This window comes from Gorilla gorilla, chromosome 10, assembly GCF_029281585.2.
Source record: "Gorilla gorilla gorilla isolate KB3781 chromosome 10, NHGRI_mGorGor1-v2.1_pri, whole genome shotgun sequence".
In the NCBI taxonomy this organism is placed as follows: Eukaryota; Metazoa; Chordata; class Mammalia; order Primates; family Hominidae; genus Gorilla; species Gorilla gorilla.
Genome location: NC_073234.2, coordinates 127,665,521 through 127,691,267, shown reverse-complemented (window position 1 = coordinate 127,691,267; position 25,747 = coordinate 127,665,521). Strand labels below are relative to the sequence as shown.

General features: G+C 39.5%; 1 protein-coding gene across 6 annotated transcripts in view; it reads left to right on the top strand.

Moving 5' to 3' along the window:
• Nucleotides 1–25,747, top strand: part of HECTD4 (HECT domain E3 ubiquitin protein ligase 4) — a 218,577-nt gene that overhangs the window by 92,790 nt on the left and 100,040 nt on the right. For 4 of the 6 annotated variants that reach the window (XM_031001130.3, XM_055359144.2, XM_031001132.3 and 1 more), the window contains exons 8-17: nucleotides 4,794–4,986; nucleotides 8,695–8,853; nucleotides 13,143–13,256; nucleotides 14,303–14,443; nucleotides 17,638–17,870; nucleotides 18,248–18,393; nucleotides 20,800–20,870; nucleotides 21,799–21,904; nucleotides 22,487–22,607; nucleotides 23,573–23,701. In XM_031001130.3, coding sequence (XP_030856990.2) covers nucleotides 4,794–4,986; nucleotides 8,695–8,853; nucleotides 13,143–13,256; nucleotides 14,303–14,443; nucleotides 17,638–17,870; nucleotides 18,248–18,393; nucleotides 20,800–20,870; nucleotides 21,799–21,904; nucleotides 22,487–22,607; nucleotides 23,573–23,701 — 1,413 coding nt within the window. The remainder of the gene's footprint in view (nucleotides 1–4,793; nucleotides 4,987–8,694; nucleotides 8,854–13,142; nucleotides 13,257–14,302; nucleotides 14,444–17,637; nucleotides 17,871–18,247; nucleotides 18,394–20,799; nucleotides 20,871–21,798; nucleotides 21,905–22,486; nucleotides 22,608–23,572; nucleotides 23,702–25,747) is intronic. The other 2 variants (XM_031001134.3, XM_031001133.3) reach the window with 1 other exon arrangement.

Here is a 25,747-nt window from a genome sequence, read left to right as displayed (position 1 = left end):
TCAGCCTCCCAAAGTGCTGGGATTACAGGCATGAGCCACCATGCCTGGCCAGCAACTTGCTTTCTAATGTAGAAAAAAAAAAAAAAAGTCATCTGACCAAGTCCAGACTTGGACGGGGACTATACAAGGGCATGAATACAAGGATGCATCATTCATTAGGGGCCACCAATGTGACAGTCTACCCACATGGAGCAACAGGCCTTCTGAAACTCTAGAACACAATTCTGGTCTTTAAGACTACAAAATAGCTGAGGCATGTAATCTTTCTGCCTGATTTGGCTACTTCTACTCTGGACACATTCCTGCTTGAGAATCTTCTATAACTCTTTTTTTCTTTTTTTTAGAGAGTGGGGTCTCACTGTGGTCTCTAACTCCTGGGCTCAAGCTGTTCTCCTGCCTCTGCCTCTACCTACTGGGATTATAGGCGTAATCCAGCTGGGAGCCACTGCACCCAGCCTATAACTCTTTTTTACCTTTTCAAGCCTCTTTTGAAAAAATATCCTCACTTCTGTTTTGTTCTGAGAGGTCTTCTGCCCCCATGTGCTCTATATAAACTGCAGTTTTAAAATTTTATTAGTGACAATTTTATTGCTATTTTTCTCTCCTTATGTTACTTCCTAAAGATATTGTCAATGTAGTAATGGACACACTAAGCATCTTCCCCTCTTCTCCCTAAGGGTTTATTGTTTCCTTCCAGTTATGATCCAGATGACTAAGCTACCCTTCCTTCATTCTGTATTAATTGAGAGCCTATACTATATTGCTGTATCTGGGTAGCCCAGTAAATAAGCTTTTGTTTTCGTGGAGCTTATATTAGAGTATGGGAAGTGGGACAATACGGAAGTAAACAATAAGAACAAAATAATTTCAGCTAGTGATAAATGCTGGGGAGAAAATTAAACAGGATAATGTGAGAGGGAGTGCATGGGGTGGAGATGGGGAGCTCCTTTAGCTTGTGGGGCACATAAGGCCTTTCTAAGGAAAGACATTTGAGCTGAGACCTGAATGATAAGAAGCCATTCATCCTGACAGACAGGGTGACCAACTATCCCAGTTTGCTTGAGACTGAGGGATTGCTCATGACATGGAACTTTCGGTGCTAAAACCTGCAGTTCCAGGCAAACTGCAATGGATGGGTAGCACAAGAGGGAATAGCAAGTACCAAGGCCCAGCATTAGGAGGAAGCATGGTATTTTGGAGATGTGACAGAAGGCGAGTGTAGCTAAAAATGTAGTGAGAGAGGGTTGAGTTGAGGCAGATGATGCTGAGGAGGTCAGCAGACATTGGCCCTTGTGAGGCCCTGTCAGTAATTTGGATTTTATCATAAGTGTGTTGGAAAACCACTGCAGGGTTTTAAATGAGGGAAGACATGGTTTTACCTTTTTTTTTGGTGGGGCGGGGTGGGACAGGATCTCCCTCTGTTGCCCAGGCTGGAGTGCAGTGGTGCAATCATGGTTCACTGCAGCCTTCCCTTCCTGGGCTCTTTCAATCCTCCCGCCTCAGTCTCCCTTGTAGCAGGGACTACAGGCGTGTGCCACTGCCCTTGGATAATTTTTTGTGTGTGTATGTGTGTGTGTGTGTGTTTGAGACAGGTTGGTCTCAAACTATGTTGCCCAGGCTGGTCTCGAACTCCTGGGCTCAAGTGATCTTCCCTTCTTGGCCTCCCAAAGTGCTGGGATTACAGGTGTGAACCACTGTGCCTGGCTTTATTTACATTTTTAAATGATCACTGGCTATGCAGAGAGTAAACCATTGGGGTGCCTGTGCAAGTGGGAAGACAGGTTGGGAGGCTGGTCTAATAATCTCTCTTGAGACGATGTGGACTTGGACCAGAGTGGTTGCCAGGAAGGAAGCCTGGGCTGCTTCTCACTCCTCCCAGCTCTTCCTCTCTTCCTAAATCAGCAGCTTCTTACCCTGAAGAGCGCCTTTGCTAAAGTAGGGATTTCCAGCAGATTTACCATTTTGCAGCAAACTTCAGCCCTACTTGTATCACACAGGTGTTTTATCAGTTTTTCTTTGCAGTATTTTCAAAGTACTCAAATACAATAATACAGTGTTTTGTTTGTTTTTAAGGTATCTATTGATTTTCTCATAGGGCCAGATTGGGTAATGCTTTTGAATGCCAAGCTTAAAGTGATTGATTTTTATCTTGGATGCTTTTGAAGGAGTATATTTAGAATTGTGCAATGTAAATAGAGCTATGCTTGCTAAAAGTTAATCTAGTAGGAGAGTTGGGGTAAGACAATGAAGTAAGAGGTGGATGTGTTGAATTTTAGGTGACAGGAGGCTGTTCAAGTAGAAATGTCGGTGGGGAGGGTGAGGGGCAGTTAGAAAAGTGGAACTAGATCGTAGTAGCAAGGATGGGTCTGTAAATAGAAATGTGGGAGTCGCCATAGAGAAGCGGAGTTGGATTTGGGGGAGGGCCCTGATCTGTTTATTCAGCAAGCAATCGAGTATTCATTGAATGCCTCCTAAGTGCTGGGGATGTTATGGCAAACAAGGCAGGTGGATCCCTGTTCTCAGGGAGTTGGCATTCATCGGGACATGTTAAGGTAGAAGGGCAAAGAATAAATGACTTCATGAGTAAAATAATTTCAGAGAGTAGTACGTGCTGTGTAGATAATGAAACAGCATTATGTGCTCTGGGTTGGGGTGCTGGGGAGGATTCTTTTTTAGATTGGCAACCAGGGCAGACCTCTTTGAGTGGGTAACGTTTAACTAAGACTTGAATGATAGGAAAGAGCCAGTCTCTGGAAGGTCTAGGGATAGAGCATTCCAGGTGGAGGTCTTGGACACCAGGGGTAGGTCTAATCTTGGGAAAGGTCCCGTTTAAGCAAATGAAGATGTTGACCAGCAAAGAGAGAGACAGGAAGGAGGGCAGGGACTGTGCTGGCTTCACTCGCCAGCACAGTGAGCACTTTACACAGAGGTAAATGTTCATGTTAAAAAGAAACAAACCAGGCTGGGCATGGTGGCTCACACCTGTAATTTCAGCACTTTGAGAGGCTGAGGCAGGCAGATTGCTTGAGCCTAGGAGTTCAGGACCAGCCTGGGCAACATGGCAAAACCCTGTCTCTACAAAAAATATTAATACAAAAATTAGCCAGATGTGGTGGCGCATTCCTGTGGTCCCAGCTACTCGAGAGGCTGGGGTGGGAGGATCATCTGAGCCTGGGGAGATTGAGGGTTCAGTGAGCTGTGATCACACCACTACACTCTAGCCTGAGTGACAGAGCAAGACCCTGTCTCAAAAAAAAGAAACAAAAAGAAACAAACCAGGCTTGTGTTCTGCCACCAACACTAAGGAATCAGAATCCCAAGAAGGATGGCAGTGATGGCGCGACCTGCAAGGAAGTCAAGGAAAAGGTCAGTGGTTTTGGTTTTAGGTCACTGGTGGACCATTGAGATTGCCGACTCATTAGAGGGTGCTGAATTCAGAGACTACCAACTGCAAAGGGTTAAAAAGCAGGGGATGGAGAAATAGAAACAGCATTTTTGGACTCTGTAACAAATCTTTTTCTTTATCATTTGTGACTATGTCATAAAAGACTCCCCCACTACGTACACCCACCTTTGGGAATCTATCCTGGCTGTGCTCCTGAGTTTACTCACTTTCTCTTGCCCCTTCTGTGTTACCAACCTTTCCCTGTGGACTCCTCTTTTGCTTTCCCTTTGCTTCTGAAGATTTGCCACTTTGCACTCCCATTCCCTCTTATCTCCACACCCCACAGCTGCAGGCCAGTCCTGCCTGTCTTTGCTGGTGGGGACCCAGTTCTTGGATCTAGAAAGGGGCCGTGAGAGATTTGAAAAAAGGGATGATATTTTAATGGGCCACCAAGGTTTTGTTTAAGACCTGTGAATATTTGAAAACAAACAGAAGGAACTCAATAGAGAGGGAGACACTAATGATGAAGAGGCAGAGGGGAGCACAGGACTTGAGGCAGAAGTGGAAGGGTTCATCTTCAATAATATGAGGTGAAATCCTTCTTCCTCTGAATTAAGACAAAGGAAATAGTAAATGAGGCTGGGTCCCAAGATTCTTAAGTTGGAAGAAACGTGAGTAGGAGAAGCTTATAGTAAGTGGTCTGGATCTTTTTAGCAATACAGAAAGCCAGGTGGAAAAAGAAAAAAAAAAAAAAAGAAGAAAGAAGAAAACCAGGTGGTCTGCTGAAAGTCAAGCTCAAAATTGGTGAAGGAATTTTGGAGTCACCACTCCAAAGATTTTTCTGGGGAATAACCAAGTGATGAATGAAAGAACTGCAAAGCACCAGCAAAGATCCAGTTGAAGTTGATGTGTATTTTTAGCAAAGTCTGGCTTTGTCCAGGCTTGCTCTGCCAGGGCCTGAGCAGCTGGTGCTAATGTTAACTGCTGTTAATAAAGAGTTTGGATTTTAGCCACTGAAGATATTTCGAGAAGACATTATCCTCATAGTTGTCCTTAACAGTAAATCAAAGACTGATTGATTTGTTTTCCTCTCATTTGACTTCAACCTGTCAGAGGCATGTAATTAGTAAGCGCTGCCTGTGGAATCCAGTGTAAGGAATTTTAATCAACAACTTTTCACAGACCTATTAAACATTATAGCTATTATGAAAAGTGAAAGACCTCAAACTTAGCATAGTCTCTTTTGTTTGTAGTAGTTTCTATAGCACATTTAAGTTTTAAGGTATACATCTACTCAGGAGCAGTTTTTGAAATATTTTTTATTTACTCACAATAATATCCTCAGTAGAAATTTGCTAACTAAATGGAAACAGATATCATTTTAGGACCTCCTTTTTTTCTATGTTAGGTTGAAAATGGTGTATTTGTAGCCAACCCACTTCAGGAACGTACAATTCTAATGAGAAAAGAGGGCGAATCTGCCAAAAGCATTAATGAGATGCTTCTAAGTAGACTTTCTCGGTATAGAGCCTCCCCGTCAGCAACGCTTGCTGCCCTGACTGGTTCCACCATCTCCAACACACTGAAAGAGGATCAAGCAGGTATGTTACTCTGTGCTTCCCAGATCTGTTTCCTTGTATAGCTCTGTTCAGCTACGTCTTATTGAGCACTTCGTCCGTGCTGTACAAAGCCCTTTCCTTTGCATAGTTGATTTTATTTGGTCTTCCAGTCATTGTCTAGCTTTTTATTCCAAGCCAATACATGTTGTAGGCTATGGACACAAATTCATATGAACCTGTAAGAATGCAAAATAGCCCCATGTTAAACTGTAAACACCTTATCATCATCACCATTCATATAAATTAGTTGATTTCATATTTTGCGTATGCTTTGTGAATGAGAAAACCTGATACTTAGCATCATCTTCCCTAAATACAGTCTTGACCAAGCAAATAACAGAAAAGCCTTCTACAGTAGATATTTTGTTTTCTAGAATTTATCATTTAGTTTTTTAATTTAATGTTTTAAAATAGATAATACACGTACAGAATTTGAAAGTCAAAACAATGTAAAAAGGTATATGCAGAGAAGTCTTATTCTTACCATGTTGGTAAATTTTATATTGTGACCCCACCCTACCCCACCACAGGTAACTATATTTATTAGTTTTCATTTATCCTTCCAGTGTTTATTTATGCAAATATAATTAAAGATAAATTTATATGTTCATAATTTCTGCCTTTTCTTAATAGAAGGTAGTATACTATATACATTGTTCTGCACTTTTTTCGTTGTTGTTGTTTTTTGTTTTTGTTTTTTGAGATGGAGTCTTGCTCTGTCGTCCAGGCTGGAGTGCAGTGGCGGGATCTCAGCTCACTGCAAGCTCCGCCTCCCAGGTTCACGCCATTCTCCTGCCTCAGCCTCCCGAGTAGCTGGGACTACAGGCGCCCGCTACCACGCCTGGCTAATTTTTTGTATTTTTAGTAGAGACAGGGTTTCACCGTGTTAGCCAGGATGGTCTCGATCTCCTGACCTCGTGATCTGCCCGCCTTGGCCTCCCAAAGTGCTGTGATTACAGGCATGAGCCACCGCGCCTGGCTGTTCTGCACTTTTAAAGTAGGAGTTCTTAACCAGGATACACCTTTAAGGGAGTATGTTATTAAACATACTCCCTCAAAGTTTTAGATATCATTTTATATGTATCTGTCATAACTTTCATCAGATTTTCAGAGTCATCTATGACCCCCAAAAACATTAAGAACCATTATTCCATAGAGTTTACAGATTACGTACCAAATATTTGGATTTATAGCAAACTATGAACTGCAGTAAAAGATAAAGCTAGAAAAAGATGCCATATGTAGAAAACTGCATCTGAATTAATATGCATTTAATGAATTCAGTGTAATCTTATGCTTTATTTTTATAGTTGGAAATGCTAGGAAGAGAAAATATTTATAGTTAATTTATTATGAGACTACCAAATTAAATACTTATTAGTCCATATTAGAATTTAAGGACAGTATTTTATTTTCACAGGCTTCTTTTGTATCAAAGATAAGTGGCAAAATTGTTAATAGTTTTTATGATTTGGGTAAGTGGATAATTCCAACTGTAGAAGATACTTTCTAGAGGACAGTTTTTTTTGTTTTTGTTTTTGTTGTTACCTAAATAAACATTTTCATGACAAGCTGAAGGCCTGATCTGGGTTTGTCCCTTGGGAGAAAATGAAATCTTACCCTAAACAATGGAAATACTAAAAGAATGCTTGTTGAAAATATGTATAATATCAAAGAAAGACCTCAGAAGGCAAGGACATATTTAGAATTTGGTAGAAATGTGCACGCTTTGGCAGCACATATACTAGAATTTGGTAGAAACGGGCATCTGTATTCTAAACATGTGGTCTCATTGTACTTTTTTTTTTTTTTTTTAAAAACATGAGGTCTTGTTATGTTGTCCAGGCTGGTCTCAAACTCCTGGGCTCAAGCAATCATCGTACTTTTATGTGGATTCTTTAACGTGATGTTGCTACATTAAAAATTCACCAGTTATGAACTAAGAAACTTTTCAAAAGTAAGCGAACATTCAAGGTGTCTATAAGGTTTTGGCCAGGGGCAGTGGCTTATGCCTATAATCCCAGCATTTTGGGAGGCTGAGATGGGTGGATCACCTGAGGTCAGGAGTTCAAGACCAGCCTGGCCAACATGGTGAAACCCCATCTCTACTGAAAATACAAAAATTAGCCGGGTGTGATGGCGGGCTCCTGTAGTCTCAGCTACTCAGGAGGGGCTGAGGCAGGAGAATTGCTGGAACACAGGAAGTGGAGGTTGCAGTGAGCCGAGATGACGCCATTGTACTGCAGCCCAGGCAGACAACAGTGAGACTCAGTCTCAAAAAAAAAAAAAAAGTTTTTATTCCATTAAAAACTAATACCTATTGCCATCTTAATAAGCGTATGTCTATTGAAAACATCTTGGTGAAAATGTTATACTCACAAAGTTGCTAATTTTCCAATTATTGCTGTCTTTAGGTTTCTTACCAGTGGAAATTTATCTTCTTGAATTTATGTCCTTAATGAAGAATATACTTGGTGAGGGCTTGCAGCTTAAAAAAAAAAAAGCTTTTTAGAAGCACAAGCATTCAAAACAAATATCAGATAGATTAGGTTTCACTGTACTCACTCTTCTAATCTAAACCATCTAAAAATGATTTTCATCTATCCAGGCTATAGATAATAAGTTATATTTTATAGCCTGACAGCTTTCTAAGTAAAGCACTCCAGTTGATTCTCTGTTGACATAATCAATCCTCGCTAGGCTTGTATATAGAAAATCCGTAAATTCACTCCACTTTCTAGATATGCCAGTAAGGGAGATTAAAGTACATTTTACACCTCTTGATTAGAAACAATAATTATTTTCCTAATGACAGTTTATGTCATTGACCCTTAAAAAAAAGAAAAATGTATATAAGGGGTTATAATAAATTACACAGCTATAAAATTGTTTTGTGATAGATATTGTGAAAGCTTTCATTAGGTTGAAATTTTGGCCGATTTCATGTTGAAAGCTGTTTGTTATGAGTTTAATATCACAAGCCTGTCAAGAATTTGTTCTATATAAAATGGGAAAAAAAAAACCAAGATCTTGATTGGAATATAGGTTGTTCATCCCAAATCTAAAAATCTAAAATGCTCCCAAATCTGAAACTTTTTGACTGCCTACATGATGCTCAAAGGAAATGTTCTCACTAATCTCAGATGTAATGAGTAAAAATAAATGAAAACAAAGGAAATGTTCATTGGAATATTTTGGATTTTGGATTTTTCAATTAGGAATGTTCAACTTTTAAGTACAATCCAAATATTTCAAATTCTGAAAAAATCTGAAATCCAAAACACTTCTGGTCCCAGGTATTTCAGATAAATGTACTCAACCTATATCAGTTTTCTAGGGGAAACACAAACAAATACTAGGATTCTTCTCTTATTTTGAGATTTAGTCCATGTGAGGATTTATTTTTTTGGAATAATTTGTAGAGGCATGATGGCATATTGAGGATTGGGAGCACTGTCAAGAAATGTTCAGACCATATAAATAGGAGGCTCAGGGTCAGGCTGTGGAGCCAGAAGATAATTATTTTTTTCCTTAGCTATTACTTCTTATTCTGTTTTCCTAATCTGGAAATCTGTTTTCCAAATCTTTGTTTGAGTTTGGGTCTCCCTCATTATATCCTAATCTGTGTTGGTAATCAAATTAACTTTTGTGTCAAATATTTTGACTTAGCATTTTCATTCCTTTCTCCAGCAAATACTAGCTGTGGGCTGCCTCTAAAAATGCTGCGGAAGACACCCATATATACCTGTGGCACCTACTTGGTGATGCTGGTGCCTCCTCCAGGGGGATCAGGCAGCTCTGCCACCCGATCTCTTTTTGGTGGAACAAGTGGTTTGTCATCTTTAAAAAGTAAGTGAATTTTACTTGTGGCACTTTCCTCGATTTATCTCAAACTCTGAAATTTAAGGCTTTCCTATTAATTATTTAAAACTTACTTTGTTAAATAGTTGTTTGCAATAGCTCTCTGATAACAAAAAATACCAATTATCAAATAGGCTAGGAAGATTTAACAATATAATTTTTTGTGGATGACATATTAGTATAGTTTTGAAAACTATTGTCCTATAAAATTAATAGAAATAATCAGTTCAACAAAGTTTTAGGAAATAAAATAATATTTTGTCACATTATTTACTGATGATACAGCAAGAGCTCTACTCACTATGATAGAATTTCTTTTTTTTTTAGACGGAGTCTTGCTCTGTCGCCCAGGCTGGAGTGCAGTGGCATGATCTCAGCCTACTGCAACTTCTGCCTCCCGGGTTGAAGTGATTCTCCTGCCTCAGCCTCCCTAGTAGCTGAGATTACAGGCACATGCCACCATGCCTGGCTAATTTTTTTATTTTTAGTAGAGATGGCGTTTCGCCATGTTGGCCAGGCTGTTCTGGAATTCCTGGCCTCAGGTGAGCCACCCACCTTGGCCTCCCAAAGTGCTGGGATTACAGGCATGAGCCACCACGCCCTGCCAACAGAATTTCAAAGCTATTAAAATACATATGTAAAACACCTCCATTTTAGGACACATATACAAAATACTAAGCATAAGACATAGAAAAGCAAATGTGTAAAAATGTGTTAGTATTCTAAAATATCCATATATTATTATAAGGAGGCACACTATAGTAATGAAAGCAGTGTAATTTTGGCTTCAGAGTGCACACATAGTTAAATGGGATAAAGTATAGAATTAAATGTTCCTCAGGCTGGGGGCAGTGGCTTTATTGAAATATAACTCACACACCGTAAATTTCACCCCTTTAAAATATACAATTCAGTGGTTTTTAATATGTTCACAGAGTTGTGCAGTCATTACCACTAATCTATCCATCACCCCAAAAAGAAACCTGATACTCATCAACAGTTGCTCTCCTACTCCCTGACCCCTGGCATCTACCAATCTACTTTCTGTCTCTGTGGAGTTATCTATACTTTACTTTTCATGTAAATGGAATTATACAACATATGGCCTTTTATGACTGCTTTTTCGTTTGTTCGCTTATTTGCTTGATTTTTAATTTTTGGTTTTACTCGATAGTAGCAAAATACCACTTATTGTTTTGTCTCATTCTGTGCATATTATGGTGGCTGAGCTACGAATAAAATCAGGAGCTATAAAAGTAGATGCAGACAGACATGTAAAAATCTTGTTTCTTTTAGTAACTATTATCTTGCGGAAATTAATCATTCAAAGCCTCAACTTTCCCATTAAAAAAAATGTGCAGATGATTATACCTACCACATAGGATAGTGTGAGGACACTTGACACATTATGGAGAGTTATATATAAATATAGAATCATTTTTCCCTCGATGTAAATATAGTTGAATATTGTATCAACTGGAGAGCTGTGTGATGTGAGAAGAGATGGAGAGTGTTCTCTACTCATGCACAATTCCACCCTCGCTTGAAGATACTCCTTGCTGTAGTGGGCTTGGTCTCCAGGAAGAAAGTACATGGAGCGAGGTTTTCTCCTTAGTGCTTGCAAATGTGCATTTATTATTGGACACCAGTGATCCTAGATCTTTCTCAGTCTTTAGCCATGGGATCACTACGTGGTTACTGAGGCCTGAGCCTCAGTGAAGTGATCAGCCATCAGGTGAAGTGATGTGGTCCAAGTCTCTTGACACCAGACCCAGCTCTTTTTTATTGGTTCCAAGTTGTTTTATCCATCAGTTACGCATTGCTGGAGAGGCCTTAGGAAACTTACAATCATGGCGGAAGGCAAAGGAGAAGCAGGCATCTTCACAGGGTGGCAGGATGGAGTGAGTCTGTGACTGCTTTTTAAACTTAACATAATGTTTTCGAGGTTCATCCATATTACAGCATGAATCAGTACTTCATTACTTTTTATGGTTGAATTATATTTCATTGTGTGGATAATATCCCATTTTGTTTATCCATTCATAAGTTGATGGACATTTGAGTTGTTTCTACTTTTTGGCTATTTTGAATAATGCTGTTATGAACATTAGTATGTAAGTTTTGTATGGATGTTTTTCATACTCTTGGGCACATACGTAGGAGTGGAATCGCTGGGTCATATGGTAACTGTATGTTTACCCTTGGAGGGACTGCTAAACTGTTTCCCAAAGTGGCCATACCATTTTACGTTCTCATCTCCAAAGTATAATGGTTCTATTTTCTCTACATCCTCACCAACATTTGTTATTTTCCATTTTTCTGATTATAGCCATCTTTGTGGATATGAAGTTGTACCTCATTGTGATTTTATGCATTTCCTTAATGACTAATGATGCTTAGCATCTTTTCATGTGCTTATTGGCCATTTGTATACCTTCTTTGGAGGAATATCTATTCCTCCAAAGTCTTTTATCCATTTAAAGATTGGGTTTTTTGGCCAGGCGCAGTGGCTCACGCCTGTAATCCCAGCACTTGGGAGGCTGTGGCGGGCAGATCATGAGGTCAAGAGATCGAGACCATCGTGGCCAACGTGGTGAAACCCCATCTCTACTAAAATACAAAAATTAGCTGGGTGTGGTGGCGCGTGCCTGTAGTCCCAGCTATACAGGAGGCTGAGGCAGGAGAATTGCTTGAACCTGGGAGCTGGAGGTTGCAGTGAGCCTAGATCGCGCCACTGCACTCCAGCCTGGCGACAGAGCGAGATTCTGTCTCTAAATAAATAAATAAATAAAACAAAAATAAAAATTGGGTTTTTATGTTATTGACCATCAGTCTTTTCTTTTTTTCCCCTCTTTTTTCCTACTATTACCACATATTATGACCATTAGTCTTATTAAATTGTGTTTAGTCTCCTTGGCATGGCTTTTTTGCTCAGTTGAAATTGACCCCATTTAATTAAAGTGGGTCTTCATGGTACCATTCTTTCATGAGGATATAGCTTACACAGTGATTCTGCTTTAGTGCAACAAATCAGTAAATGCTTAAATTCCTTCTGTGTCCTGTTCCTCTTCGGCTACTGTGGGGGCTGCTCAGAAAGTGGAAGAATTGGTGCTTGCCTTTAACAGCTCTTAGTCTAGTTAGGAGAGATGACGTAGATGTGTGAGACAATGAGAAAATGATAGACAATGCTGCATCCCTGCTGGAAGGATCCATGTGGAGCAGATTTGTGAGCTGCACAATCTGAGAAAGAAAGGCTCATTGTGGAGTGGGGTAGAAAGGAGAGACTTCATGAGGTTTTGAGTTTAAGCCATAAAGAATGGATATTATTCATATAAGTGGCCAAGTGGGGAGAAAGCATATGTATGGTAAGTACCATGAAAAAAGAGATTTGGAGGTCTATTTTCCACTGTTCCATTTTGTTTAATGAAACAGTAGAAAATAGAAAAAAGAGTATCATTTATGTTATAACTTAAGTTAGGCACGATGCAGATCTGGGCTACTAGGGTGATTAAAATATGAAAAAGAAGAAAACTCAGGAGACACAGTGCTAAAGTTTTGTTTGAAAATGGGGAAGAAAATAAAATCAATGATAGCAATTAATACATATATATATATATATGCTGGTGTGGATCCTTGACATATTTTAACTCATTTATTCTTTAAAATAACTATATAAGGTAGGACTTTTATTATTTCCACTCTAGAAATGAGGAAACTGAAATGTTCAATGACTTTCCCAGGGCCACCCAAAGTTTTAGAGCTGGAATTCAAACTCTGAAGCCCAAAGTCCATGCTCTTTAATACTGCACTATCCTGTGTTAAGGGAAAAAGCCAGGGTGTGCCCAAGTTTTAGAGCCAGTATTAGGAAAGATTGCAGCTGAGCTGTGTTTGAGTATACACCAAGCTTTATTGAACACTGACTAACTGCAAAGTGTTTCTTGTAAACATTTGCATCTTGTGATATTAGTGATCATAACCCCTCTTGCAATTACCCTTTTGATAATGTATATCGGAAAGAACCGTCATGCAAAAGTTGCCATTTTAAAAACACTTTGGAAACTATGGTTCAGTATTAAATTTAGGAAAATTTCTGGTGGTGACAGTTTTCTTTCTGTGGTCTTATGCGTGTATTCTCCATCTCTTTACCACCAATTACCACCAATACACAACAACAAGAAAAGGGTGTGATTTTTATAAAAGTCTTGTTAAAAGCCAAAAATTTAAACTTTAAAAATAATCTTCAGGCTCATTAAACAGCTTAATGTTTGTTTCCAAAGTCCTAGCCTCCAGCTTGGTGTATAATATTTCGGATGGTCAGTTTACAAGTCGTGCAGATCTCATAGATGCTGCTGGAAGCTCACTGGGGCGTGGTGCTCTCGTACCAGGATTGGGTAAGAAATAAACTTGCACATTTCTTTGGAAAATTTCAAGTTTTAGCAAATTTCTCTTGAACTGTCTTGCCAGTTCCCTGTGGCATTCTAGTTTTCTTGAAAAGAAAGACGTTTTTTGTTTTGTTTTGTTTTGTTTGAGACAGGGTCTCTTCTGTCACCTAGGCTGGAGTGAAGTGTTACGATCTTGGCTCACTGCAGCCTCTACCTCCTGGGCTCAAGCAGTCCTCCCATCTCAGCCTCCTGAGTAACTGGGACTACAGGAGCACACCACCATGCCCAGCTAATTTTGTTTATTTTTTGTAGAGCCAAGGTCTCACTATGTCACCCAGGCTGGTCTCAAACTCCTAGGCTCAAGCAATCTTCCTGCCTTGGCCTCCCAAAGTGCTGGGATTACAGGCATGAGCCATTGTGTCCAGCCAGAAAGAATTTTTTTATATTAAATTTTAATTTTGGGAATGAGTATAAGACATTGCCATATGTAAAATTCCTCTGAATAAACTGCAATTGAAGATACTGTTGATTAGGTTGTGTGATGATGCCTATAAGAAATTCTCAGGTTTATGCCACAAAAAGTTTATTTCCTGTGAGGAGTTGGTATACCTGTTATTGTTAGAAAATGAACATTAAGTAATATACTGGATTTTCTCTTTGCCCTGGGTGGTAGGAAGCTTATTTCTAAGTTTTGGGCTCAGTTATTAGGGCTTTTTATTGTGTATTAATGTTAATTGGTCCTATTATACCTGTGTTTTTAATGTAAGCCACTTAAATCCTCTTTGGAAGTAGGTCACAGATAAATAAGTTACTAAGAGCTATCTATTTTGTGAGATTTACTCCTCACACAGGAGTTAAGCAAAATTAAAAATTAAATGCTGGCTTTTGCCGAGTCCCAACCTAGTGCCTTGCCAAATAAATCTGTGGGACTAGGGATGTGGGTTGTCAACATTAGAGAGCATCCTTGCCCTTCCACTTTGTAGCAGTGCTTGTGAGAAATATGTATACAGGTAGCTGGTGGCATGGTGACTGAATACAATATGCTCTTTTTGCAGGAGCGTGTTATGACACAGTGAACAACATGCTATGGACATGCTCAAATGACTATATCGATCAGTGGTGTAACCCTGGGAATCAAGCCTTCCATTATGTCTGCCAGAGACTTGGAGTCAGTCACATTATCACTGAGCCCAAAGGTGAGGTGCACTCAGGGTCTTGCAGGAAAAGATTTTCCTCTGAAATATGAGAGAATACCACAGCATTAGTAGGTGAAAACATAGCCCAACCCCAGAATGTGTCACCAGTTTTCCCTCTTTGAACTTTTGAAACCTAAAGTCCTTTGTTATCTGTAACCATGAAAGATGAGTTATGATTAAGTAAATAAGTATGTAAATAAATAGAGCTTTTGAGGTGGTCCATAGACTTTTTTAAAGGAAAATTGTTATGTCCTTCCTGAAATTGTTGGAACTTTGTTGCAAAAATTGATTATTTGTATTTGGCATGGGATTATTTGCTGTTGTAATGTTTTGCATTGGTAATGACTTAATTATACACAAACTTAGATAGAATTACCAGTGAAGGACCTTTGTATTTTTCAATATTAATATGAACATTCTTAATATTAAGTTAATATTAAAATTTTTTGGCTTTAAAGTCAACTATGCTAATATGGAGGAATTAATCACTCAGCAAGTCCCCTACCCATAAAGCAACACTAAAACAGGCAATTATCAAAAACAACTATTTCCAGGCCCTGGAAATTGTCAAGGCATACACTAAATTGAGAGTTGTTATTCATTTTAAAAAACCTTGAACTTTGGGTAAGAACAGTGGAAGTCCATGGTGTTCTTAGCTAGAACTGCTCCTATCCTCCACCTCAGTCTGCATTGAGAGAATTACTATGCTGACCACCTCAAGCTTGGTCAGCACAGTAATTCTCTCAGGGTGGAGAAGATTGTGAAAAGCAGCAGCTTTGCTGCCAGAGGGGGCTGACTTGATAGGGAGCAGAGCGTGGAAAAACCTCATGTCCAGTAGCATTGTCAGTAACAGTAGTCACCTTGGTGGCAAACAAACAGAGACCAGTGGCTCAGCAGGTCTTAGATCTTGATCCCAGTTAGGGCAAGCAGTGGCCCAGCTGACTAGCTAGAAGTTTACTAGTGAGATCTGGATAGTGAGAAAGCTGTGGGGGACCACACATCTACACAGAAGAGGCCTAAGACAGCCTAAGCTACTCACACAATTCTGGCTAAACATGAGTCTGCATACACATGCAAAGATGTGAGAGGGCCCAACAGGAAGTAAAAACCAGAGCAGAGTTTAAAACCGCGTGAACTTTGCTGCACTTCTCCCGAAATACACAGATCCATCCAGGGTGAAAGTATTACTGGCTCAAGCTGTTTGACCACAATCATTGGTTGACAACCACTAAGGAATACAGATAGGGGTGACCACTAGGAAGCCAGGCTGAAAAAGAAAAACAAGAATAATTAAAAATAAATGAGGCTAGGCGCTGTGGCCCACACCTGTAATCCCAGCACTTTGGGAGGCTGAGGCAGGCAGATCACCTGAGGTCAGGAGTTTGAGACCAGCCTGGCCAACATGGGGAAACCCCATCTCTACTAAAAATACAAAAAAGTTAGCTGGGTGTGGTGGCAGGCGCCTGTAGTCTCAGCTACTTGGGAGGCTAGGGCAGGAGAATCACTTGAACTGGGAGGCTGAGGTTGCAGTGAGCTGAGATCATGCCATTGCACCCCAGCCTGGGCAACAACTTAACTTTTTTGAAACTCTGTCTCAAAAAAATAAAATAAGATAAAATTAAAAAAAATAAATGCAAGCAAGAAACAAGTATTTGAAAAAATAAACTGAGCAGAGAAATCAGTAACCACGCAATGCAGGAGAAATGCAGATGTTGGACTGATGACTTTAAAGTCAGATGAAAACTTAAAGCAGCCATTATAAATACATTTAAAGAACTGAAGGAATCCAAGTTTAAAAAAATTAAAGGCAAGTATGATGACTATGATTAAGCAAATTGAGAATTTCAGTAAAGAGATTATTTTAAAAAACAAAACAAAACAACAACAACAACAAAAAATGGAAATTCCAGATTTGAAAAGAAAAATTCAGTAGAGTGGCTCAACAGCAGATCTGAGCTGCTGGGAGAAGAAAGCAGCAAACCTGGGCCATAGATTAGTAGAGTTGTTCTGTCTGAAGAGCAGAACAGGACACTTGGGGAGTACTGGCCACACATTTGCAGAATAGAATGTCCTTCCCTGTGGGTTCATCTGATGCTTTCTCATGGTTAGACTGAAGTTACGGATTGGGGGAAGAATACCACAGAAGCGGCATCCCCTTCACATTACTTCTATTCCAAGGTACATGATATTGACATGACTTATTACTAGTGATATTAAAAACTGATCACTTTGTTTAAATGATGTCTGCCAGATTTCTCCACTATTAAGATTCCACTTCTCCCTTTCCACACTCTGTTAGTCTTGACCACACTGAAGGGAAGGGGAATTAAGCTCCACCTCCTGGAAGAAGCATATCAGAGAACTTGTAGACTTGGTCCTTCAGAGGACCAAAGCCAGTTCATGTAGACAAATGTTAATCACCACAGTAATTAGTATATGTAGGGTCAGTGTTTTTTCTCAGCTTTCATTCTTGATTTTGGTATTTGTGTAAATTTACTAAAACTTGGTGAGTTGTGCATTTAGAGTGGGCGAGTTTTATGGAATGTAAATTATATCTTGATAAAGCTTTTTTTTTGAAAAAGCAAAAAGTAGAAAAGAAAGTCCACTTTATATTACTGACTACCAAGCCTCTTGCCTGAACTCCAGACTGTGGATTCACTTCCACTTGGTTATCTAACAGGCATTTTCAGCTTAACATGTCAAAACATGAGGAGCTATTTATAGACAGGAGTTCTAATATGGAGCAGACATAGGATATGGAGAGGTTTTACTAGAATGGTTACCAGTAGGGGCTGTGGAATGAGGTGGCCTGAATCCAAATCCCAGTTCTACCACTTCTTAGCTGTGTGACCTAGGGGAAGTACCTTAACTTCTCTGACTCTTGGTTTATTGCTCTACAAAACAGGGCTAAAATAGTCTAAGTTGAGAACCATGTAAAGCATTCAGCCCATTCTTCAGCATATAAAAAGGGCTTAGGAAGTGGTAGCTACTTATGTTCCAAACAAATGAACTCCCCAAGTGTTTTCACCCCAGCACCTGTGGCAGGGAGAAGCGTTCTCTGGCAGCAGTGAAAGAGATTATAGCCAAAATATCCTTTTCTAGTGCGCACGCACCTTTTGTAAGTCAGAGGTCTATTCTTTGGGGACCACCCATAGAGATGTCTTTCCTCACTCAGTTTCCTTTTCATCTTCTAGAAGAGGCTATAACCACGAATGAGGTTATAAACCAATTATTGCACCACGTTGGTGCGATGTGCATACACCAACTCAATCTTCTTGCCACCAACCCCAATCTTCCAATCACAAGTGTCTTGGGCAAGCAGCATCCAATTGAAGCACATCATCTTAGCAGTATTTGTGACATTATGGAGAAGGCCATGGTTAATGGAGATACCTGTATTATACGCTGCATTCTCGTTGTCTTTCAGGTAAATACACTGTTTTGAAATAAATAAGATGATAGAGAAAAGGAAACGCAAACCTTGGCTTCAGCCAGTTCATTTTTACCAGAAGAAAAATTTAATGATTTTCCTGTTCTGCATCTTACCACCTTCTAATCCTGTAGTTAGAATTATCATATTCATTGCACTGTGCTTAATGGAGTATTGCTATACATCGCTTATTACAATTAATATATGCAAAATATTTACTATAATTATACTGTTACACAATAGAAGAGATTGTGGTTAAACAAAATCCACCTGGTTATTTGTTCATAGGATATCTACCATGTACTTTCTTTGTAGAGATAATTTTATCCCCAGTAGAATTAGCATTTTTAGATAGACTCCTTCTGTTTCTGTAGGTGGTATTTAAATTTTTCTTCAGCCCACAAACTGAAAGGAATCGAGACATCATTCGACGGTCGGGATTGCTTCTTTGGCAGTTGTTGATGGCTCCAAAAGATCAAATTGGCCCTGAAATTCAGAAGGAAGTCTGCCTTGCCATCAGGTAAACAGCTAATGATTTTTGTAGTGCTCTCTGCAAAATGATTCTTCTGCAAGGCATTGTAATCTTCCCTGAAAGCTGGTAGTATAAATGCCTCTTACCCCATCCCACAGTTGGGACCTCGTGGATTGGGGATAATTTCACTGGAGAGGGGTTTGTGGCCCCACCTTCAGAGGACCAAAGCCAACTGTGTACCTGTATTTCCTTATCTCACTGTTTGGATCTAAAACAAACAAACAAACAAACAAAACCAACCCTTTAAGTGGATATTTTGATTGTTTGCAAGCTGATCTCATTTTGCAGAGTGTGGCAGGGTGGTTAAGAAGCAGGCTTTGGCAACAGGCAGACCTGGGTTCTAGACTTTGCCACTCACTAGTGTGACCTTGGTTTAAGGTTCGCATTTCCTTAGCTGTAAGATGGGCATAAAAATAGCACCTGTTTTATGGGTTTGTGAGGTTTTCCTAAGATAAGGCCTGATGCAAAGTAAGTGCTCAACAATGCAAGCCTTTATCAACCTGTTTAAAACCTTTTCAGACAAGAGAGCAGAATTTATAGGCCATTTTCTATTTATTGTAAGTCTTTTTTTTTTGGTTTGTTTTTTTAGTTCAGTGAACAAAAAAAGTTCTTTTTGCTTGTTTGAGACGGAGTTTCACTCTTGTTGCCCAGGCTCGAGTGCAGTGGTGCGATCTCAGCTCACCACAATCTCCGCCTCCTGGCTTCAAGTGATTCTCCTGCCTCAGCGTCTCGAGTAGCTGGGATTACAGGCATGTGCCACCATGCCTGGCTAATTTTTGTATTTTTAGTAGAGATGGGGTTTCACCATGTTGGCCAGGCTGGTCTCGAACTCCTGACCTCAGGTGATCCACCCACCTTGGCCTCCCAAAGTACTGGGATTACAGGTGTGAGCCACCACGCCTGGCCTCAGCAAACTTTTATACAGGAATACAGCCTTAAAGTGATTAAGTATAATTTAGTGTCCGAGAGAGCTGAATGGTTGGTCTGAAAGATCTGTATGACAGGGGTGAGCATAGATGACAGGAAGTTGTTTTCCTTCCACAGCACATTATGCTTCGAATCTCTTTCTGTGGGGCATTAAGGCAATGATTGAAATCTGATGCTCTGAGGAAACTTTTGGAGGGGATGGGTATATTCACTATCTTGATTGTGGTGATGGTTTCATTGGTGTATACATATGTCAGACTTATCAGATTGTACACTGTAAATATGTGCACTTGATTAAATGTTAAACCTCAATTAAAAAAGAAAAGAGGCTGAGTGTGGTAGCTCATGCCTGTAATCCCCAGCACTTTGAGGGGCCATGGCAGGTGGATCGCCGAGGCCAAGTTTGAGACCAGTCTGGGCAACATAGTAAGACCTTGTCTCTACAAAAAAAGTAAAAACAAAATTAGCCCGATGCCCTGGCAAGCACCTGTAGTCCCAGCTGTTTGGGAGACTGAGGTGGGAGGATCACTTGAGCCTGGGAGGTCAAGGCTGCAATGAGCTGAGATCACACCACTGCACTCCATGCACTCCAGCCTGGGTGACAGTGAGATCCTGTCTAAAACACACACACGCACACATATAAGCACACACACAAATAAATTAATGAAAAGAAAAAAGATTCTGATGCCATTTGCAATATTGTTCTTCCCTTCTCTTCGGAAAAGCTGAGAATTAGAAATTTACTTTCTCAAGTGTTTTTTTGGGGAGGCACAATCGTTATATGTAGGCTTGACTACATTGACTTTTCATAGCTTACCAATTCTCTCTAACCAGTTCTGCATCTAGCCCCAAGTACTTATCATTTTGGTAATTCACAGGAAGAGGAGGAGAGGGATGCCACTTATCAGGGAAGTGATTGGACTGGATCGTGACAGTGAATTTAGGTTCAAATGCCTTTTTAGGCCAGGTGCAGTAGCTCACACCTGCAATCCCAGCACTTTGGGAGACCAAGGCAGGTGAATCGCTTGAGCTCAGGAGTTTAAGACTAACCTGGGCAACATATTGAGACCCTGTCTCAATTTTTTTTAATGCCTTTTTAGTGATAAAAGTTATTTCACAGTTTTATGTAATCAGTTGACATCTTGTTTGGAGGTTCTAGCAGGGGAGCACAGCTACTCGTACACCCTTGACCGAAGACCGGTCCTCCTCTATCGGGGATGGTCGTCCTCTTCGACCGAGCACACAGCTTCGGGAGGGACGCACATGGAGCGGTGAGGGAGGAAGGGGACACCCGCCTAGCCAGCCAGATCAGCCGAATCAACCCTAGCGATCAATGGGGTGACAGATGTCGCAGCCAGATCGCCCTCACATCCAATTGACATCTTTAATAAAAATATGAATTTAAATATTTAGAGTTGATTTTCTAGAACATTTGCTTAAATGTTTTTGACTTTTTTGTCATTTCAGCTCTGGTTTAAATATCTTGTACCCAGGTGAAACTGAAATCAATAACTTACTTAAACTGGTCTTAACAGAAGGTAAGAATTATCCTTTAATTATCTTTGAACAGCCGTCCTTTTTTTGTCCCCAAGGAAACAACTGCATATTCAGATAATATTTACACTTCTTCATGTATGTTAGTCAGCATATTTAAGAAATGTATCTGCAGGCCAGGCACGGTGGCTCACACCTGTAATCCCAGCACTTTGGTAGGCCAAGGCAGGAGGATGACTTGACCCAGGAGCTCGAGACCAGCCTGACCAGCATAGCAAGACCCTGACTCTACAAAAAATAAAAACAATTAGCTGGGCATGGTGGCCCATACCTTGTCATCCAAGCTACTCAGGAGTCTGAGGCAGGAGGATTGCATCAGCCCAAGAGGTTGAGGATGCAGTGAGCTGTTATGACACAACTGCACTCTAGCCTGGGCAACAGAACGAGACCCTGTCTCAAAAAAAAAAGAAAGAATGTATCTGCATATATGCTTACACTTCAACCAGATTGAAAGCAAAAACCATGTTTTATATATCTGCAAGCTTTATAAACTTTCTGTCTCCACTGCTTAGCATAATGTATCTGACTATAGATGTTTAATAAATAAAATAATCACTTATTGGTGATTTCTAAGCGAGTTATCTTCACACATTAGAGCCTAACATTTTAAGTTAGACTAAACAACACAACAAAAGGTACTATGTTAAAGACAGTTGGCATTTAAAAGCAACATTAAGGAATAAAAAATCACACTTCATGATCTATCAAGAGGGTAATTACACTTTAATCAGGATGCTGGTTAAAAAGTCGGATTCGTTGTGACGTCATTTTTGCCACTCTTATTTGTATAAGTCCGTATGTCTGGTGCCCCTAGCTTGCCGACAATCTATTTGTTTAAAAACTTTTTAAAAATAGCATCAGTATTCTAGGAGTCATTACCAGGGTAGTTGATGGAGCTTTCTTCTGTGTTAGGAGAGAGAAACAGTGGACTCTCCCAGCTACGGGATGTGATCCTAACCAACCTGGCTGAACAGCTCCAAAACAACCGATTTGGCAGTGATGAGGATGATCATTACAGGTGACACCAGTTATATGATTCACTTCTAGCCTTTGTGTTCTCAGTCGTTAGTTTACATTTAAATGTGTTTGATCAACTTTAGTCTCCTGTTACAACTAATACGATCGTTAGCATGTTAAACCTAAAGCATGGACCAGTTGAAAGATAATAGATTCCACAGTTCCCCTCAGAACTGATAATTGCACATTTCAGTTTTATCAGTAAAGTAAGTTGGGCCTGGGGAAAGGGTCTTTAGCAAAAATAACAGATGGAACTTACTTAGGAGATCTTGGTTCAGAGTACCATCCAAATTGCTGGTTTATGAGAAAGGCTGAGTATGTGTGTTAGAGCTGGTGAAGGGGACGAAGGTGTTGTTTTTCTATGTTATTTATAAAATACTTTGACTTTGTAGTTGGGTGCCATTTGATTTCTATAAGTTTGATTTAAATAATATACCTAGTTGTTAGCATTATTACTAAGGTGATTTGCTTAAGAATCAATTATGTATCTTTTATTTGTCATCTTATACTAATTATATAAAATTTATCCTTTTATGAATAAACCATCAATATTTTATTGTTACATTTTTCCTGCATTTTAAAGACTAAATGATGAACTTTTACACTACATTCTGAAGATTGTTGTACGAGAATCCTGTATCTTAATCACCAAGTGCCAAACTGTCTCTAAAGATGATTTTCAAAAGCTCCTTTCAACTGTGCCTGTAAGTAAAAATGTGTTTAATGAAAGCAAAATTATATCAAGCATCCCTGTTTTCATTTTATTGTATTGACAGGTGTGTGTATACATACAGACTTACAATAATTTATGAAAGGCCGGGCGCAGTGGCTCACGCCTGTAATCCCAGCACTTTGGGAGGCCAAGGTGGGTGGATCACCTGAGGTCAGGAGTTCAAGAGCAGTCTGACCAACATGGTGAAACCCCATCTCTACTAAAAATACAAAAATTAGCAGGGTGTGGTGGTACACATCGGTAATCCCAGCTACTCAGGAGGCTGAGGCAGGAGAATCACGTGAACCCAGGAGGTGAAGTTTGCAGTGAGCTGATATCGTGCCACCGCACTCCAGCCTGGGTGACAGAGCAAGACTCCGTCTCAAATAATAATAATAATAATAATTTATGAAAGTCAGTGGATTACTACTTACCCTAGAAATGTAGAACTAGACAAATCCACTTGAAAAACTTTCCAAAGACTATTCCCCCTGCTTAAATTGCTTGATGCAATAAATTGATCAGATTTGGGGGTTTTTGTTTTATCTAGTGAGAGTGTTTTTTCCCTATTAATTTTTAATTTTACATTGTTTTCTAAACCATGAGTGTTTTATAGAGACCAATAGGAATCAAAAGATTCTTTTAAGGGTTTGAGTATTCTTCTATAATGGAGATGTGAGTGAGAGGGAGGGGGAAGAATAATTATTAAGAGGCAAAAATTCAAGTAAGTATTCTAATTAGTGAGGATTGTGTACCAAAAGGCAGAAAGTTATAGTAAGTGTGTCAAAGTATGTATGGAAAGCCATGTGGAAATAAGTCACCTGAAAAACTAACTTGGTCTGTTTTTTTTATTTCTCTTTTTGTTTTCTTTGTCAAAATCTTTTAAAAACATGAGGATTACATGATCGCTCTTTCAGTAGGATTTAGATCATTTAAATGCCCTTATTTGTATTAAAGGCTGCATCTTCCTGCCTGCGCTATCTGATGGCAGTTCAGAATCACCTTCTCAGTAACACTATTTTGATTAAACCTGATGAGAATGATGACAGTGACAGCTCCTTGCAGGGAGAGACATTGAAGGTACAGGTAAACACCAAGCTTTATTTTAACGATGCGTTCTACCCAGTGTGAAAAGCAGCTTAATTGGCTAAATTTCTGTGTTTTATGATGTCAGAATTCACCTTGTGGCTTATATTCTTGTGAGAGGTAACATTAGGCCACTCATTCCATAGATTTTTTATGTCATTGCACAGTAGTCACCTACTTGTGACACTCATAGTGTGTCATCCGTGTGCTCCTGTCAACCTTTTTGTGCCTTTGTTTACTTCCATCTTCTTTTAAGAACTATAAAATATGGCACTTACAAGTGATCTCATGTGTACCTGAAAGTTATAGCTACATAGACATATATATGTGTATGTATGTATATATATATATATATATATATATATAAATCTTGGGAGCATTAAATAATTTCAAAATTTTAGATGGTTTATTATATTCTCTTGATTAAAATAACTTTTAAAAGGTGATAATTTTTTCAATCTTTGTATGGAGTAATCTAATTTCTAAACCTATAGTCAATTTCATTTTCTGTGATTATTTTTAAATTAGCTTCTGTGTAAACTCACTAACTTGTTCCCACATGACAATTTATAGCAGTCCAAAGATTTTTTTATAGCCATGGTTGTTATAATTTTGACAGATGCTCAAGGCTGTTGTTTGCATTGTTCTTCAGAATTTCATCTTTGTGGGAGAATCAGAGAAATCAACAAGAACTTTATTCTTTCTTAAAATGTTAAACACACTGAAAAATCAACCAAGGAAGCCACAGTTAAAGATAAAAGCCAATGCAGTTTGCCCCTTTCTTACTCCTTTATGCATATATACTATTTAAATAATACATCTGATAGTTTGTACTTATGAGTTTACCTCATTGTATAATCCATTTTTAAATAGGCAGACATACATGCACTTTTAATTTAAGTTGTTGATAATATTTATTTAACTTCTCTTGCCTTAGTTTTCTCATCAGTAAAAAGGGACAATAACATCTTCTTTGTAAAGTTGCTGTATTAACAACAAGCCCTGTAAATACCTGGCACTTTGCTGCCATGTGGTATGGAGTCAGTAGATGATCATGCATGTCATTGGTGTGACTTAAAACATGATTTGGCTCATCATTAGTTCAGAGTTCCTACTCTCTTAAAGATTAAAAAAAATCTCAATAATACTAAAAACAGCTGGGTGTGGTGGCTGACACCTGTAATCCCAGCACTTTGGGAGGCTGAGGCAGGTGGATCACTTGAGGCCAAGAGTTCGAGACCAGCCTGGCCAACATGGTGAAACCCCATCTCTACTGAAAAATACAAAAATTAGCTGGGCGTGATGGCACTCCCCTGTAATTCCAGCTGCTGGGGAAGCTGAGGCGTGAGAATTGCTTGAACCCAGGAGGTGGAGGTTGCAGGGAGCCCTGATCATGCCACTGCACTCCAGCCTGGGTGACAGAGTGAGACTGTGTTTCAAAAAATAAAATAATAATAATAATAAAGACCCCAGAAAATTCCAACAATGAGAAAGTTTTTTCTATTTGAAGGCTAAATTTTAGCCTTAGTAGATTCTTTTTTTTTTTTTTTTTTTTTGAGATGGAGTCTCTCTTTGTCGCCCAGGCTGGAGAGCCGTGGTGCAATCTCGGCTCACTGCAACCTCCATCTTCTGGGTTCAAGCGATTCTCCTGCCTCAGCCTCCCGAGTAGCTGGGATTACAGATGTGCGCCACCATGCCCAGCTAATTTTTGAAATTTTAGTAGAGACGGGGTTTCACCGTGTTGTCCAGACTGGTCTTGAACTCCTGACCTCAAGCGATCCACCTGCCTTGGCCTCCCAAAGTGCTGGGATTACAGGCATGAGCCACCGTGCCCGGCCTAGCCTTAGTAAATTCTTAATTAAACATAGAAATGTAAAGACTCTTAGGAAAGGCTGAATAGGCTCAGTTGTCTAGGTTTCTGGGGAAACATGTCCCCCAAAGAGTTTGTATTTTTTTTAACTGAAAATAATTGTAAACTAAACATTTCTATGATGTTGGCTAGTCTTTCTTAACACATTATTTAGTATTTGTACTCCCACGAACTCT